The sequence below is a fragment of the Amphibalanus amphitrite genome, unplaced genomic scaffold (assembly GCF_019059575.1).
Source record: "Amphibalanus amphitrite isolate SeventyFive unplaced genomic scaffold, NRLGWU_Aamphi_draft 000042F_arrow, whole genome shotgun sequence".
NCBI lineage: Eukaryota > Metazoa > Arthropoda > Thecostraca > Balanomorpha > Balanidae > Amphibalanus > Amphibalanus amphitrite.
Genome location: NW_024881538.1, coordinates 629,232 through 647,841, shown reverse-complemented (window position 1 = coordinate 647,841; position 18,610 = coordinate 629,232). Strand labels below are relative to the sequence as shown.

The 18,610-nt window shown below is 57.2% G+C and overlaps 1 protein-coding gene across 3 annotated transcripts in view; it reads right to left on the bottom strand.

Moving 5' to 3' along the window:
• The window catches only part of LOC122376299, a 73,239-nt gene extending 57,665 nt beyond the window's left edge, over positions 1–15,574 (bottom strand). For 2 of the 3 annotated variants that reach the window (XM_043356112.1, XM_043356110.1), the window contains exon 1: positions 15,510–15,566. In XM_043356112.1, coding sequence (XP_043212047.1) covers positions 15,510–15,546 — 37 coding nt within the window. In that variant the 5' untranslated portion in view covers positions 15,547–15,566. Of the gene's footprint in view, positions 1–15,509 lie in introns of all 3 variants that reach the window. The other variant, XM_043356102.1, reaches the window with a different exon arrangement.
• Between the last annotated feature and the right edge of the window lie 3,036 nt (positions 15,575–18,610).

Below are 18,610 nucleotides of genomic sequence, written 5' to 3'. Positions count from 1 at the left end.
TGACATGAGCGCGCGTTGGTACCGAACTTGTGGTGGTACCAGCAGAAGGAAGCACCAGCGCCGGTAGACGTGTTGGTTGCAGGGCTGGGTGACCGGGCAGCAGCAGACAGGTCGCGTGGTGGACGGTGGCGAGCGCGGCCGGGGGCACGGGATGCAGACCTCTCTCGGCGGCGCGTCTCGTCCACCAGTGTGGCGACTGATGTTGTGAGGGCCGTGATACCAGTCAGCAGCTGGCTCATCAGGTCTTGGAGGTGGTAGGGTCCTGCAGGAGCAGCAGGTGAGGCTGCAGCAGGCGCAGAAGTCGATACCGCGGCGAGAAGGCCTGAGGTAGGTGCAGCGACGTCCGACTGCTGCGGAAGCTCCAGGAGTCGGTCGGCAGTGCTAGCGATGGTCGCAAGGTCCGTCCCAAGCGGCAGGCACTGGAGGAAGGGCTGAGTCCGAGGCGGAAGAGCATTGAGGAAGATCTGGCGGATGAGCGGGGAATCTTGTGAGCCTTCAGCTTCAGCAAGGTCCAGGAGATGCCGGAGGAATTGGGAAGGACGCCTGTCGCCGAGTTGTTGGCCAGAGAGCAGGCAGCGAAGACGCTGTTCGACTGATTTGCCGAACCGCTGACGGATGGCGTCGGAAAGGATGGTGTAAGGTCGGTCTAGAGGAGGGTTGCGGAGGATGTCGGTGAAGTCGCGCAGGAGGTGGCCAGGAAGAAGAGTAGCGGCGATCCGGAAGCGGCTGAGCTCATCGTCCACAGCTGCCTGAGAGAAGAAGAGGTCCAGCTGGACGAGCCAGATCACGGGGTCCTCCTCGAAGAAGCGCGGCGGCGCGACGTGGCTGCGTGGCGCGGTCGCCACGCGGAGGTAGTCCGGTTGGGCGGCAGCGGCAGCAGCAGCAGCAGCGGCATGCGAGGCGGCGGCGGCGGCTGCACCGGCGCCGGCGGCTGCACCGGTGCCGGCGGCTGCACCGGCGCCGGCAGGCTGGGTCTTCTGGTCCATGGCTGCCGAGAGCAATGGTCGGGAAGATCGGTGGCGGCGACGGCGACACGGCGATCGCCAGGTGCTGCGGTGCAGCTGCAGAGGTAGCCGGACGGTAAGGTGAGCCGATGATGTAGCTGGATCGTAGTGCAGCAGTAGTAGTCGGCGTTATCCAGTTACACTCAGCACAAAAGAAGGATCCTCGTGAAGACACACCATCCGCCACTTCCTTCCTACACAAAGAGAGCTGGAGGAGATAGCTCAGGGTGCAGGCCAGTGTCGGTGTGCCAGGGAACACGAGGGGATAGCGATCCCTTAGTGCGCAGAACGCGGGGTCACCAATCTGGCTGGTGTAGCCAGTAGAAACACTGTAATATACAGATATCTCTTGTATTTCGCCACAAAATCGAGATATATATATAGTTTTACATACGAACTTACTTATCTAGTATTGCACACATGTTGGCGAGAACATCGAATGTAATAAACGAATACATATGGTTTTTAATATACACATAGCCAATGCAGTTGTCCAAACAATACAGCAGTTTAAGCGAACGGAACGTTAAAAGGGGGGCGCACAACTTAATCGAAGGCTTTAGCAATTTAGAGACTGGTAAAAGCGACACCTGTTAACAAAACTGTAACTCGCGGTTCACAGCATCTAGCGGCGACCGGTGGAAGTAAACGCGCCTAGCGGTGACCGGCGGTACATGCAGGGGCTACAGGTTTAGCACGGCTCACTCCGCCGACACGGACCATGCAGACGGCGCGGCTCCCGCTAGTGATTTCTGTTTTATGAGAGCCTCGAGCATATCATCAGCTGGCCTGGCCTGTGCGGCGCTTCAATACCGGTCGATAATGTTGGTGACCGACGAGAGTAGCCGATCGGACGTCAATACGGCATCAATATCGTTCCCCCCGCGAAACGATACTCTAGTATCAATAGCGACTCCCCCTCCCGTGCCCCCCCCCCCCTCCGCTCCAACCAATACAGTATTGATACTGACGCAGGTTGGTGGATTCGAGCCAGCAATCGCGCGCGTTAGTTGATGGACAAAACACTATCCGGTCGGCATTTTCGACCCCGCCGGTAAATTGAATGATGGTATCGTGCTGTTTTGCCCCGGCCGCCCCCACAGAAACATCACAGTCCTGTCATCGGACGGAACTCTGAGCAGTCGGATCAGTCGATAAAACTGTAGCGTGACATTAAACTGACGTAGTATCTCGCGCTGTCTGATGTGACAACTGCTCAGGTCCCGAGCAAAGGGAATGTCCCATCAGCTCCCAGCAAACCGACCGAGTCCTTATTACACCGATTTTCTTTTTTTACAGCTAACAGAAACCCTTTGACTTGCCCGATAAGCTGTTCGCTTACAAAAAAAAAACGCTTGCTTTTTATGCAACAGGTGATCCGCATATCCCGATGGCCAATGAGTTTATCAGTTTTACCATTCATAATACGTCACAGTACAATTATGTGACGTCACGGCACGGTTTTGTGACGTCAAACGGTCTTATGACATCACAGCGCGCGGTCTTGTGACGCCGTGCGGCAGCCCATCTTCGGCGCGGCGCCGGCTCGTAACGCGCGACCGGCCCGCTGGATAAAGCCAATTTCGGCCGGCTGGCTCTGATTTAGCGCTCATCGGACCCGAACCCTGATAATGGTCATGCTGGCCGAGCCCATAAAATGTTTCACGGCTTCAATATATCGGCGGCAGCCGGGGCCGGCGGCGGCGCGGCGCTCGGCCGATGCCCCTCGGCACATTGTTCGCCGGACTGCGCTGGGAAGTCGGTACGAGCCGAACCGACCAACCGAGCACAGTTCAGCCGAGCACGGAGGTGCCAGCACCGATTGGAGGACATTCAATGTCATACAGGAGCCAGTTACAAAGTCCACTCTGTGATCATACCGAGGTGGTCTGCTCAGAGCGCAGTGAAACGAAAACCCATCAGGGAGTTGAGTTGCGACCGCCCGGACGCAGACACTGAAAAATAATTAAACAGCAACACATTTTCTCAGAGATTAATGTGACAGCCAGGATCCTAAAGCAGAGATATATGGCCGAATCCGTGCCTGTGACCTGCGTGAGCCACCGGGTTTGCTGAGGTCTGGTGCTGGCCGAGCTGGCAGAACTGAGCCTGGCAGAGCACGGATACGTCCTGATATAAAATTTTGACGCAGCAGATATCTAAGACCGCGAGAAGCTACAGCAAGTGACAGAGCTTCTAACGCTGGCGGAGCTTCTGAAGCTGTCCGGAGCTGGTAGGGCTGACAAGAGCTGCTGCAGCAGCCGGAGCTCCTTGAGCCGCCGGGAGCTGCCGCAGCCAGCCGCCTAGGACGGCAGTTCCTCTTCAGTTTTATTGCCGCCGCGTCTCCGCCGTCGGAGGCGGCCAACAAAAACAGAGAGAGCGACGGCAGCTCGTCACTGGGGCTGCCGGTCGCCGCCGTCGGTCCGACGCTCTCTCGGCCGTCACCGGAAATCGGCGCATGTACGGGAAGCGTGTCTCCCAATCCGGGGATCTGGGATCACCGCGGCCGACAGTCGCGAGGGCCCGGCATCCGGACACCGGAGCCATCCCGTCAGGTCCGGACGGTTTGTGGCTATCGACTGAGGATAGCGTTCCCCGGTCAATGTTCTAGGTTAGCGATTCATTTCCGGGGAACGGACTGTTGATTTCCGGGTGATGGAAATGTTAGTGGCGACTGAGAAGCTTATGGGATGATGGACACCTCCATGCATTCAGTAAAGTAGCATCCACTTTAAATTTAGTTGTTAATTATTAGGGAGCCAGCACGAAGGTGTGCAGTTCAGTTCATTTGATGGAGAGTATGATATGTGATGGCCGGGTTATGTCCACCTGACAAGTTTAAGCCCAAATTATTCAACAACAGCCCTCCATTACGCGCCCAGCTGCATCACACTAAGTGGCTAGCACCCATGAAGAGCTCAGCTAAAAGTCCGTGCGGCGGCCACATGACATTCAGCTGGTGGCTGCCACGGCTTAGGCGGCGCCATGCCACCTGAGCCCGCCGAGGGAGTCAGCCTCACCCCTCTCTCCCTCCCCTCTCCCTACACGGTTCCAGGTGAGATCATCTTGGCGACATGGCAGCGCACTCAGACGGCACGTGAGCTGCACTCGGCGAGCTGCTAGAGCGCACCGACCGTGAGTCGCTCCGTGCCGACTCTCCGCTCTGAGTGGCGCTGAGTCAGAGACCAGGCATCCCCTGCTCTGCTCTCTGAAAGCGCAGGCATCTCCGCCGCCAGTGCCGGCAAACTCAGCAGGCTGCAGGCGCAGACCACAGCGGCCATGCCGGAGGGTTATGGCACGCTGCACAGACCAAATTATAGACAGGGTATATGCACCGGCAGAACACCGAATGAGTAAGTCAAGAACTACTGACTACGTGGCGTATTGCCAACAGTAAGACGGGAATTGAAGTCTTTTAAAGAGAAGACTTTAAAACGTACCAAGTAAACTATGGCACACATTTTGCAGAGGCTCAACGGAAGTTAAGGCTAAAACAACCACTGCCAATCACAGACAAACTTTTAACCACTACCGTGAATTTTAAAACCCACATGCTCTAGCAGAAACCGTAAAATAGCTTCTGAAAATCACATACTAGTCTCCAGAAATGTCGTGTCAGCTTAAATAAGCACGGAAACTACTGCGAAAGCACCCAAAGGAAAGTACTACATTTCCAGGAACCTCACTCTATCTTACAGGAAACGCTCGCACACCAGTCAGCATTGAGTCCCTTATCTGACCGTCGCAGTGTCCCCACACTCGTTCGTGGACACTAACCGCAGTCACCCCACAATGACCAGCGGGGCGCTTCCCCGTCTGACCCCAGCGCTGTCCCTCAGTGACCCCACGGGAGCGGCGGGGAGCAGCCGCGCCCTCGCCAGGAGCGTGGGGAGCCGGCCCCGGGGAGTCGTCGGGCCCTCGCCGGGGAGCCATCGGCCCTTCCCGGGACACCCGAGGGCCAGTGATGGAGCGACGGGCCGCCGTCGCGGTAAAGACCACTTGCACGCCGCCAGACGGATTTATCACGCCGATAATCGCTGCTAATAATGGCCCAATAGCCGCCGGATGGCAATTTATTGGCGCACGCCCCGCTCAGATCACACATACACGAGTCGGGGATCGGCCGGCCAACGAGGCGAAAGGCCGTAAAAATCTGACAGCAGAAAGAGTTGCGGTAGAATGAGCGGCGATGGACGGGCCGAGGAACCATTTCATCGACTTAGCTGAACACGGACAAAGATGAAATTACTAAGGAAATTACTCGGCTATGAATTAAGGTCAGTCTAATTATAGAACATTCAATGTCGTCATGCAAATGCCTTCAAATAATTTTTATTCATTCATATAAGGTCGGTAATATTAGCCGGCGGACGGGGCGCGATGAGTGCAGAGCAGCCATTGTTCGCAGCTCGGCTGCGGCTGGCGGCGGCAGGCTGCCGGCTGCAAAAATTCCAATAACGTCACATTGCCCGTGGGTTCCGCGCGGAAATCCTCCAACGAAAATAGCGGCGGCGTGCGTCCGAACCCGCCGGGCGGCGCGCAGTCTCCTCGCCGGCGACAGCCGAGATGCATTGCTCGGCGCAGAGCGCGCACGGCCCCGGTCCGCGGAAAAGTCCGATACTGAGTGGACGGCGACCACGGCACAACTAATGGTGTATGCATGCTCGCGCTGGCCACCGCGGTCGACCGCCGTGCTCCCACACCAGAGAGTCACCAACGGGGGACGACCGGCGGCGCACCGGCAACCAGCAGTGGCGCACCGGCGGTCAGCATGGCAGTGGCGCACCGGCGCGGAGCCGCGATGGGGGCGATTCCATGAACCAGGTTCGCCCTGGTATGTTCGGTAGCCGTCTTACGACATGACCGCTTTCATGCATGCATGTAAGACATGCCAATTGTGATTCTCCATCAATCCTTTCCTGTCTTGATGGTGACAGTCGTAACAATCCGTGCCAATCGTAGTCAGCGCTATAACCCGTGTGTCGGCAGTCCTAAGGGCAACTCGTGATGGAAGAGGGCAGGGCGGGACGCGAACACGGAGCACCAATCGTGATCATCGCTCTGCTACGTTCTACAAGGTCAAACAACTGCACCGAACACTGAATTGCAGACGGCGAGGGTGTGTCGTATTGTGCTCTGCAGCGGAAGCGATTGCAGAGCTATGACACAGCGAAATTCAGCCCAAGAGCGGCCGCCCAGTGGGAAGGAAATGTGCAACGGAGCGAACATAGCCGCCTTCTCTCCGAGTCGAGTCCTTGCATGTAAATGTGAGACATCAAGGCCGCGGCAATACGCAGTAGGAATGAGAAACCACACGCCGGGGCTATTCTGGGCACTTCGTCTTGTGCATCACGTGTTTATCGTGACGCCGTGATGCACATTCGTGATGATAGCTCATGACCGCGGAGGAAGAGGGATAAAGGAAGCAGCGGGAAAACGGAGGGGCAGTGGCTGGAGCAAGTCCATATCCTCTTCTCGACCTCCAGCAGCGTCCAGTTGTCGCACCTCGCGCCTACACCCAGCCATACATCAACCGTCCTCTCCTGCCCTTTCTTCCCGCCGCCTGGACGAGACCAATGATATATACCCACCGAGTAAGACACCCACCGCCTCGTCCCGGTCGCCCAATCACAGCTCACCTCCACGGGCCGCTGCGGCAAGCTCATAAACTCGCAACCGGCACAAATCTGGCCGCCAGCCGGGCTGACTCAGGTGGGCGGAGGTAAAACCTCAGCCGACGGCTAATTTCCGCCGACACTACCGACCGTGAAGTTGGTGTGTTGGGGCCGACCAGGCCCCTACTTCTCCCCTGTCTCTCCAAATCCCCTCCTTTGACCTCTGACCGCCGCACGCCCAGAGCACGCCCAGAGCACGTCCCTCGCGACGTGCTGACCGTGCACGGCCGATCAGCGCACGGCGCCGCGGCCGAAAGGTCAACCGCTGCACGCTGGATCGTGACCCAACCTCCGAGAGTAGCGTTCTTGGTCGGTAGGTGGTGCAATGCGACGGTCAAAGGACCGAGTGGCCGTTACAAAGAAAAGGAGGGACCACACAGGGAGGGAAGGGAAGGTGTCATTCTGCAGCTGGGAAGCTGACTGTACAGATAGGCGGCATCAGATGAGACTACGTATGCCTATCTGTGGAAAGCTGGCGTCTGGTCAGGCGGCTGCCGTTAAATGAAGGCGACACCTGCGTCGTTTATGTGGCTGTATAGAAAGACGACGCCTGATGAAGACGCTGATAACTTGTCAGCGCTGGCACCAAGCGCAGCTGAACCCGGCACGGCGGATCGTTCCTGCAGCTGAGCCTACAGCAGCGGGTCTGTTACGGTACAGCAGCACCGAGATAAGGCTGAGAGCTTAGATAACGCACAATGTAAACGGTGGAGCACCTTCGTAAATTGCAGCTGCAGCCAAGACTGGCGATAAAACGTTTGCACTATGAATATTCCGCCAGAAATTTAAGAAGTAGCGGCAGATTTTCAAACAGACGTCAAAGGATAAGAAGATTAGGCTAGTGAGAGGCGATGTAATTGGCAATCAAGTGAGTACTCGCTGACAAGACATACCGACGGCTGAGGCATATAAATGGTCTGTCCAATAACGACGAAACTGCACAGCGGAGACGCGGACGTTTTATGGCTGGAGTGTGCAATATAGCAGCAGCATATTAATGTCATATTTTGTGAATATATTCAGCCAGGACGTGACAGTTATAGGTATTAGCAAACAAAACCGGATTTAATTGGTAGTAAAGGCAGTTTGTAGCCGCGAAAGCAGCCATGCCGTCATCGCGTTAAAATCCGAGGTCAGGGGCAGATGTACCCGGCTTCGTGACTTTTTTGGGGTAAGCACCACACTAGTCATGTGATAGAAAAAAGCATGTAAGTCGTCAGTAATATCTAATAACAGTATAAATATCACTGGAGTCTGATCCCTCACCATTACAAGGACCAAGCAACAAAAAGGCCATGCCCTCCTTTCTCTTGACATGGTTACCGCCGGTCTGGTTTAATCTCAGAGGATGTTACAGTGATCTCGTGTAGGTCCATCCTAGAACACAACCTCGTGGCCTCGTCTCACAGTGTTTACGTACTTCGAATAGTCGATAAAGAGAGAAATATTAGCATTATATCGCATTTATATTGGCTAAGTTAACCATACATCATTTTGTGTGTACATTGTGTGTATTAAATCATAAGAAAGAATTAATTTGTCTGTAAAAATGGGCGTGCAAACACACCTCTGAAGACAGATAGAAAGCAATGGACTCATTAGCCAGTTCAAGCTAAGAAAATATGAGACCAATAAAAGGCTTACGAACAGGGAAAGCATTTTACAAAGCCAATAAAAATGTTGATGCTGGAAACCGTTAGCCAACAACAACAGCTCAGATAGAATTACGAGTTCCGGCACTCAGTCACTGAAATGGCGACGGGGTGGGGGGGGGGGGGGGGGGGGGTGGGGGGGGGGGGGGCTGACGCTGCTGCCTGCTGACACTGCCGTCTGCTGATGCTGCCAGTGACTGACGGTGTTGTCTGCTGACTGTCAGCGCTATCAATAGTAGGAGAAATAGCAGCATCGGGTATGCTGCATGCTGTCATGCCTGTCGTATCTATCCGCTTTCGGAGCGTACCGGCCGTGGGCTGTCTGCTGTCAACTGCGCCCGCTTGGGAACGTCTTGATACGCTGAATAAAACAGATGCACCAGCGGGCTGGTCCACACCAGAGCGGTATATGACACACTCCAGCAGCATTTCCGCTCTCCCTGGTCAGCCCCTGCGGCGACCGGCCAGCCCTGTTTGCAGGCAGCCGTCGTTTGATCTCCGCACATCCGATGGGCCCATCCGCAGCGCCTCCCCTCGGCCACGGTCTGGTCCCCCACATCATATGGCTCCAGTCACAGCAGCCCAGCCGCAGGCATGCCGTTTCCTGGACCAATTGCCCACGCTTGGCCACATCAGGGTTCATTAAACTCCACCGCAAACAAAGCAGATATACAAGCACTGACAAGCGGCGCGACCCCTCCGCGGTTCGATGTGAAGGGGAGGGAGGGAGGCATTATGAAAAACTCACCAGTCTGGGCGCGTTCACGAGCGGCGAACAAATCACCGGTTGTGTTCAGAGAAATTTAATTTGATTTTCAGCGCTCGCTGATTCTATCGTCGTACGTACCACAAAGGCGTCAGACTTCACCATTCAGAAGGCTCGCATCATAACCGGAAATGGGAAACACACCCCTTCCTCCACCCGGAGCTGGGGAAAGCAAACCAAAGACCGCACCACCCAAACTCAGCAGGCAGCCTCTTCCCGGCCAGTGTGAATAATTCCCGACTCGCTGGTCCATGCTCGCCCCGACGCAACGTGTCGACGCCGATGACGGTGGCGCGGCCGCCTCCCCGGCACGGTCGCCTCGCGCCGTTAACCGCCGGGGCGACCGCGACCGTGCACGCCACATGCTCACTTATCATTCGAACTTATGTCCGTCGTAGTCGACGACCGAACCAACGGCCGCGCCGGCCCGGAAGCGACAATTATCGTTAGGGGGCGCCCAATTACGGAGCTCGCTCCGGCCGCGGTGTGGCGCGGCGCGCAGAAACTGAGACAGTTCACGCGCACCGCGGCGCGGCAAAATACGGCGCACCGCGGCATTATCGGTGCTTTGTTCGGCGCGCTATCGTCCAGCTGATTTAGACGGTTGTTTGTTCGCGGCCCGGCCAGGCGCGCCCTCGCCACGAAATAGGACAGCACGCTACGCTAATTTAGGGGCGGCAGAAACGGGGTAAGGCAGGGTACGACGCCAGCGGGCACGGTAGACGGTATTGAAGGGGGTCGGCGGGGATATGGTGGGAATACGGCAGGATGAGGCAGGACACGGTAGGATATGATATGACGAAAGTATTATTGGGTACAAAAATATTGCACAGTGAGACAGGGAACGGCGGATGCGACAGAAAACAGCAAGGTTACGTAATAACAGAGGTTGTATGGTAGAAAAACATAACACATCGACGATAAGTTGGGAGTTGGGACGAGAAAGGCCAACGAAAATAAGGATAAGGGACACCGATGTCGATTACTGAAGAGTTGATTGAAGGCTCAAAAATCGACAGAAGATGACAAGTAGGGAGTACGTGCCATAAATTTTATATATTCGCTTGAGATCGTAGGGCCCCTTTCTTCTCGGCTTTATGGGCAAGAAGCTCTGATATCACACATCGATGAGCTACCGCCATCACAAAAGCAATCCCACTCCCCTCCGTCGACGGTAGTGTCAAAAGTTGACAGTCGTCTGGGGAGATTCGGGGAATGGAGGGAGGGTGGTACACATAACACGCCGCACGTCAGACAAGTGTCGGCTGTCAGGGCGGTTGGATTGTCACAGGGGCGCGCGGCGGCGCCGTGCCACACGGGCCGCTCCCCAGGTGGTAGACACACCTGTGTACCACTGGTAGTACCCGTAGACCCGTGGCAGCCGCTGCCGCTCTGCACAGCCGCCACGCCCCCTCGCTCGTGTAGCCGACACCCCCGACATGAGTCTGGCCACCTCAGCCCATGTCTGGTCATCGTCTAACCGCTGACTGATGATGGTCAGAGCTTGGCTGACTCGCTGTAAGGAGGGAGATTCTCAGAGTTTGCAGTCATCGCTGCGTTTGTATATTTGTGTTCCGTATCTCCAACTGGCACGATCCTCTGCAGAAGCTCACTCAGTGCAGGTTACTTCACCAAACCATAATCACTGGCGCCACCCAGACCATCATCATCAACTTCCAGCATCATCAAGATTCAGGCGAGAGATGTCTAGGGGCGCCGCCGTGGTCCGGATGGCCGTCAGTCGCCGCTCGGGCGTCCTCTGCGCCGGCGATACCGCATGATATCACGCTGGCGATCCAGCCATTCGTCATGTTCGAGCGCTCGTTACCGGCGGGGGCCTGCGCCGGCGGTCATTAGTATTATGGCGCACGTCCGCGGGCGCGCCAGTCAGCGCCGTCAGAAGCCGATCAGCGCCGCCGTCGCTGATGGCCGATGATCCGGCGCCGGACACGCTGCTGGCGGCTCACCGAGGTGACGACCACCTCCCTAACGACCCTCCGTCCGATCCGCCGACACCAGAGAGCAGGGGATGTCATCGGTCGGTGGTGTAATAGCTGCGGACGCTGGCAGCCGTCCCGAGACATTAGAGTTACATTTCTGTCCATTTAGTTGTCGTATTTCCACTTTGTTTCTTTCGATCCCGTTTCCGTTTCGTCCGGTTCATTTCCGTTGCCTCTCCATTCCCGTTCCATTTCCGTTCCGAGTCGCGTCGCGTTCCATCCCCCGTCGAGGCGTCCGCACGGCAGTGGTCGTGCCGACAGGTTTTCTGACCGTTTTTGTGCAGTCCGGGCCGGCTGTTCGGGCCTACCAAGTATCAGGAATGGATACCGCCGCCGAGACGGCGCTTTCTCAACTCTACTCCGACGGCGCCCGGTCACGGAGGGTTAGGCGGACGGCCGACATTCAGCCACGAGCCGTTCGTGCCGGTACAGGCGCCAGGTGGTTCAGCCGCCGACCACGAACGGTCCCTGGGACCACCGATGGCACGCCGGGAAACCCGCCGCGGTGTCATCACGCAAAGTCGGCCCTCCGGACACTGCCGGCACGCTCCAATTGGGTCTCCGAGTCCGGGGCGCAGTACGGGCCGTACACAGCCGTACAAGTGACAAGCAATCATCGCGACCGCAGTACGGGATGGGGTCGTGTTCGCTGTCCACTGGCCACTGTCGGCGGCTGGAGTCATCCGCTCTCCATTGTCCAAGGCTTGATAGCTGTCCTTTGTCAATGTCCACCACTAACATCAATCGGGAGTCACTGGAGTCGCCGCAGCAATATCGAGCATTTCTGACAGTTTTTTTTTTTCAATGCGGCAAAACACCACACAGAGGAGATTCGAGGAGGTTAACGGGTTAGACAACTTTAGATACGTTACTCAAATTGGAAGTCACCGCAGTTGTCCCCCGTGCACCCGTGTCGCTCATCATGCCTCAAATTTGCCACTTATGCGCTACAATATCACCCCACGCACAATTATCTCTCTGGTGCCAAAATCATCCGATAGCGTCCCCTCAATCTGTCCCCGAAGAGCCATCCTTCTCAGCCACGCCACCCCCGCCAGTGCTGCCGCAGAAAGTCTCCCTCTCCTCCCCATCGTCCAGTGTCCGATGGAGCGGTCGCCGGCCGGCGTCGGTCCGCCAGCGCGTTCCCGTGTCATCGGTGACCGTCCAGCGACACAATGGGCACCACATTAGCCGTGATGGAGTCGCCGCCGTCGCCGCCGCACCGGCACGGTAGCCGGCGGCGGCCGTCCTGGCGCCGCGCCGGCGGTCGGTTTTTGCGGCGCTGCACCGCCGACAGTGAGTCAGTGTCCCTGGGGAGCGGACGTCGGGCAGGCCGGCCAATCAGCCAAAACAAGGTCCCCTCGCGGTGAGGAGCGGCGCCGCGGCACGCGCCGGCCCGTCGTCCGCCGTCTCCAATCGCAGGAAGTGGGGGACGACGACAGCGGAAACCCAGACGGTCTGCTACCATCGTCGGCAGCGACGCGGGGCGGGCAGACGGGCCGGGACGCCCCGGTGAAACGACGGCGGGATGAGTGCATCCGGTGGCCGACCGAGGGTCCTACGGCGAACGAGTTTTGTGTAACGACGAAACAAAGAACCACGCCCGAGCCGGCGACCAGCGGCTCATAGTTTGATTAGAGCTGGATTGAAGCACCCGGAATCTGATCCTGCTCTACGACATAATCACATTAAAAATTAGCATAAAAGCACCCATAACCGCTTTACTGCTACGCAAAGCTTATCGCAAAGCCATTAAATATTGATAAAAACGACCGTGAAAGCAGCGGGCGCCGTATGGCCGGATATCGGATGACACGGTCCGTTCGCCGGCTGGGCAGCACCCCTTTCCCGAGCGGCGCGGCGTCCGCCACTCGATCTCATTGGTACCGTCCGGTCCGTCCGCGCGGAGACGCCGCAATCCACCCGGAGTTGTGTCTACTGGAGCGGAGAACACTGCCAGTCAGCCGTGCCAGGACACAATCCGCGCGGACCGACCGAGAGGGTGATCTGATTCGAGTCTGATTCCGCGCTGAGTGTGACCGGCCCGAACTTGAGAGAGCGCTGAGCTGTAAGTACAGCACCAAGCTCTCTGTTCACCCTGCGGCGGTGTCAGGTCTGAGCTCACATCTGCGCGGACTTCGCTCCCGGACACCGGGTCATGTCTGATCCCGCCGAGCGAGGTCCTCCAGTCGGGCGGGCTCTGCGGTCCCGCCCCCATCCGGCGCCGGCCCTTGATGAGGTGATCACTCTGTGTTACCGGACCGGAGGCGGTCCGATGACCCGTCGCTACTCGGCGCCGATTCTGGCTCCGAGAGATCGTCGCGGTCGGCGCGGCCACAGATCGAAGGGGAGAACGGAAAGCATACGGAATAAGAAGGGACGTGGGGCGTTGAAATTCCGTGGGACGTGGACATAACGTGGCGTGACAAGTATCGGACGTGGGACGGGACACGGGACGCGTCGCGTCTTCCAGTCCCACGTCCCACAAGCGTGGGGACGCGTGACGGGACGTGGAACGGGACGGAGACTAGACACAGACGCATCGGACGTGCCCCGGACCAGGCGCCCAGCTCCGCCCCTCGCTCGCCAGGCCCGCGCCAGACGTGCGCCGAGCACGACCCTACATCACCTCGTTATGATTATGGCTGCGAGTGACTCTGACCTGCAGACTGCCGCAGCTGCAGCTGCCGCAGGGGCGGAGACAGGAACAGGAGAAGGGGTGGAGACAGGAGCGGGCACAGAGGAAAAGAAACGGACACAGGGGGAGATACAGACTGGAGCAAAGGCTGAGACAGACGCAATGATAAGTGAGGAATGGGCTGTGGAAAAGAATGGTAGGTCCGCATCATTCCAAGACAGGCAGTGCCGGTGAAGCAGGGTGTTGACAGTGGTTATGGAAGCGTGGTTGTGACTGGCGATGGCGACGGTAGGACGATGCCGCGTGAAAACAATGGTGGCTGCAGAGTCGCAGACACACCCACAGTAACATCTGAGAAGCGACTGTGACTGTGGCGCCTAGCGTTGATAAGTAAGCGAGCGTGACGATGGCCACAGCGATGGCAAAGAGCCGGTGATGGCGATGGCGGCAGCTGTGGCGGTAATGGTGGCGATGCCACCCACACTCCACAGCCTCCAGCCGCTGTAACAGACCCCAGCCGAGCACGTCGGTCCGGAATGGGCGTCGGCCGTGACGCGACTGCGGGGATTGCGGGGATTAGTAGCCGCTCGGGGCCCGGCCGGGGATCAGCGCCGCGCGCTCCGGCTCCGGTCAGCGGGGTCAGCGGAACGAGCCGGATCACCGGGGATCACGGGGATCAGCCGGGATCGCCCGCTCGTCCGGCGGCCGTGTCACGAGTCGCCGACACGGTCCCCGAGGGATTCCCATCCACCTCCCGGCAGCCGTCCGGACAGGATCATGCTGGTTGGTGTCTGTTCCTCCGGAATCCCCTCGGTATGTCGGTACTCGGTATCCATCTCGAGGGAACTCCGCCAATCGATAGTCGATACTCATCTAAACAGGACCTTTAACACTACTTAAGCGTCCAAAAGAATTATACTACTGCTGGTTCTCGCCCTGAAGAATCCATCGCCCACCCTGAAATTTACACAGACGCGTTCTTTGGCAACAAACAACCGCTTGAGAGATGCTAGCCTATGAGCTCTGCCTATTCACTCTGAGACTCCCCTGCAGGCCTGCCCACGCGAAGCCCCACGTGGTGTTGGGTAGCCGGTCGGGAGATAGGTTTTCCGATCGCCGCCGCCTCCCAGGGAGATAAACGATCGTCTCCAGACTGATAAATGGCCAGACATATTCTCGGCTACAGCGCCGCCACTCCAATTACAGCTTTCAGTCAGCTCATCAACGAAAAACAGCATGCATATTGCATACCCAACACATACGTGACAGATGCATAGCTTTTAGAGTATTTGAGAGCCTCACGCGTGTCTTTTTGTGTGATGTGAGCTGCCTGCAATGTGATTCAAAGCTGAGATTAACTAGGATTTACTGTTGGGCAAAACCCCTCTTTTACTGTAGGCTAAAAAATGGAACTCTCTAATCTACTTTTGACTTTCAAAGAGGAAAACAACAAAGGGGTGATCCGGTTCTTTGAGCTGTCGTTCATTTCGTAAATTGCACATCATTACATAACATCAGTCATTCGTTTTCAATCCCGCTCACCCCTCACAATTTAGCACCATTTGTCCCATTCGAGCCCCTCTGTCTCTCCACCTATTCAAAGCCGTGGCTCTGTGATCCATCTGTCGGTCTGCGAGCGGCTGGTCAGCGGCCCACGCCATCCATCAGCGTCCCCGTCAGGAGCGGGTCCAACCGTCGGCGGCCAGCTATGAACTGTTGCAGTCGACCGGTGACTGATGATCGACCTAATCCTGATTGACGAGACGGTACTCACCTGCAGGTACCAGAGATAGAGCCGCCAGCGCCACCATCAGCCGCGGCCAGAGCGGAACCATCTGAAACGCAGGACGGGCGCGTGAGACAAACGATACACGGACACACGCTTCATGTGAAACACACAGCAGTGGGTTAGTGTGAAATACAGGAGGGAGATTTCCTCGAACTGTAGGGCATCGGAAATGAACTGCTAATCGTGTTGCTAGTTTCGTCGATCGTGACCTTCAGAAATCGCCCCAGTCTTCCACAGTTGTTGCTGAAATGCGCCGAGCGTCTCCGCCGCGACTCGGGGACGTGCTGGAAAGTTTGCTGCTCGAGAGGGCTCAGATGGCATCGGGCTCTGATTGAAATGCTGATTGAGCACGGACAGATTGGCGCGTCGTTTTGTGCCTGAGGACGGTGCCAGCTGAGCAGTCGTCACAAACCGTACGTCACGAACAGCCGGCACCGTCACAGATGCAGAGATCGGTTTACACGTCACCATCACGGAACCCGGAGTTATCTCCGTTAGAGATCACAGTGTTAAGGTGGCTCAGCTAAATCTCGTGAGAATGCATTCCAGTAAAACAAAGAGATGTGATGTTTTAATGGCGACAGGACAGTTATGTTGCCTTGCATTTCATCTAAATGCAAAATCATCTTATGGCGAGGAACAGGCGATAAAACGCGCTTCTAATTAGACCCATTTCAGTAATTTTCCCCTTTAATGTGTGCGTCAGGGATATAAAACGTCAAGCGCAGCAGACAACTGTCGCTCCGGCGGGCTTAAAACGACGTCAGCCTTTGACATTCGCTTCTCAGTGGGCTGCCATCCCTCTGTAGTGTCGGGATAATGCAATCCCGGCCGAGGCCGGTCCCATTCTGGGTAACTGGGCCGGCGTCCGTGAGCGGCCCGGCCCGCGCAGCCTCCCCATCGGGTCGGTGGTTCCCGGTATACGGCCAACGGCCGGGCCACGCGCGTGGTTCGCACGCCGGCGGCGCTAATCAGTATCGGAAAGTGAGCGGCCGCCGCGCCTTTAACAGGATTGCAGTGCCGAGCGGGCCGTTTGCACGTACTCCCGTCGGCGCCAGTTAAACCCGGGCGCCGAATAACGACCCTCTGTTGGCGCTCTGAGCGGCTCTCATTGTGCTGACTGTATTCTGACCAAGCTCTGAACAGGATAGTCAGGGACCATTCAGTTTACATTATTTAACTAGCTAGCTTTAACTAGCTTTGCCAGAATTCCGTTCAGAGAAACCCAAAACTGAATAGCTCCATTCTGCAACAGCAATAATCCAATATTACATGAGCTTATCGCACTATGATCATGCTCGCTCGCCACTACAAAAATGGTTGTGACTTAGTCATAAGCGTTTTCCGTTCCATCCCTACCAGCGTCTTTCGTTCACCGGTTACGTACTTCACACTTCGTCGCCAGTTCCCATCCGTCCGCTCTCCCCCTGAGGCTTCTTTTCTCCCGTTTCTCTGGCACCCTACCTATTCAACCCTGTTGTCCCGCTACGTCCGTTTCCTCCTAACCTCCGAGGTCCCATTTCTTTCTCGTCCCCCGCGGTCCTATTCCTTTCCTTCTCACACCCTCCATGGTCCTATTCCTTTTCCTCCTGCCCTCCAAAGTCCCATTCCTTTCCCTCCTGCCTCCGCGGAGGTCCCGCTCCTCCTGTCCCCGGCCAGGTCAGAGTCCCGATCGGGTCGTTCCATCGGTCGCGGCGCGGTCGGGACCCCGGTCACGCCTCTGGCACTTGTCGGTCCTCTCTGACCGGCCCCGAGTGTTCCCACGGGGGCCGTTCCTGACGAAAGACGACAGTACGGCCACCGTCTCTCCGGGACCTGGCCGACCGGTGGCACCGCCGACATCGCCTCATGGCAGCGATCGGGAGTGTAGAGTGCTGCTCGGGGACAGGAACAAGGCGGGACGTCTCCTCGGAGACGCGGAGGGTGTTATAATGCATAGGAAGACGTGTAAAGTGACGGTGACAGTGTTGGCGGTGGCGGTGACGGTGGGATTGGCGATGGCAGACACTGTGACAGTGAAAGTGATAGTGACAGTGGCGGCGGCGATGACGGCGGCAGTGACAGCGAATGACATTGATGACAGCGGGGTATCCGTTGGGCTGCACCCATCTCAAACAAGCGTCGCTCTACCGCTGAGCTGAAGCGCTGTGTCAGCCGTGCCACCCGCCACCGCAGCACGGCACTCTATTTGCTCTGAACACTCGAACAAGCACGGTTCCTGACGGCGGCGGGAGGCGGCTGACAGGCTCTGCCCCGCTCGGCCCCGCCCGGCTCGCCGACGGCCGGGCGGAGATGCGGGCCGAACCGACACTCGATTGGCCCGCTTTGCGCTCCGTTGCACCCCTATGAATGGCTGGAAATAGAGGGACCGAGGCGGCTCGACCGGCCCGAACAAAACGGCGCCGTTATTGAATCAGGGTCGAACGGACGACATACGGGCGGATACGGGCCCGATGGAGCGGCACCAGTGCCACATTGGTTGTCACTGGGGTGAGAGGTGGCCATCGGTCGGTCAGCTGCCGTGCTGGTCAATGGTCTGGTCACTGATAGCAGATACTGACACAACACTGGTTGTGGTTCACGGTAACAGCTTCTCGTGAAAGTCTTGCATCAAATGTGCTAAAACTCCTACCCAAAGATTCCAGCAACGCACCAGGTACTGAAAGCATCTGATGATTTTATTCGGTCGCTGGTTACTGACTGATCGATCAAATGTTATCGGTCATCGCTTAGTGTGACAGGTGACCCCTGGTGACCGATAAAACGCGCCACTCGGCCCAGCGTCCATCACTGGCCGTCCAACCAAAGTCCGTATGTTGACGAGAGCCAGACGCGCCTCGCCCGGCCCGTCCGCGGGTGACGGGCGCAGTCACAACACAAACACGAGCCGAGCTAACTATGCGTGACCACGCACCAGAGGAGCAGTCAACACAGGGCCGCCGGGACGGCGAGGAGGTCAGGGCAGGCAGATGGGACCCAGAGCTCAAGGCAAACACGGCACGTAAGACATAGTGCCTGTAGATCGTGGTGGTGTGCTACCCACAGGCCGTGAAGATGAGTGGTTAGTGATTATCACGTCTTCTAAT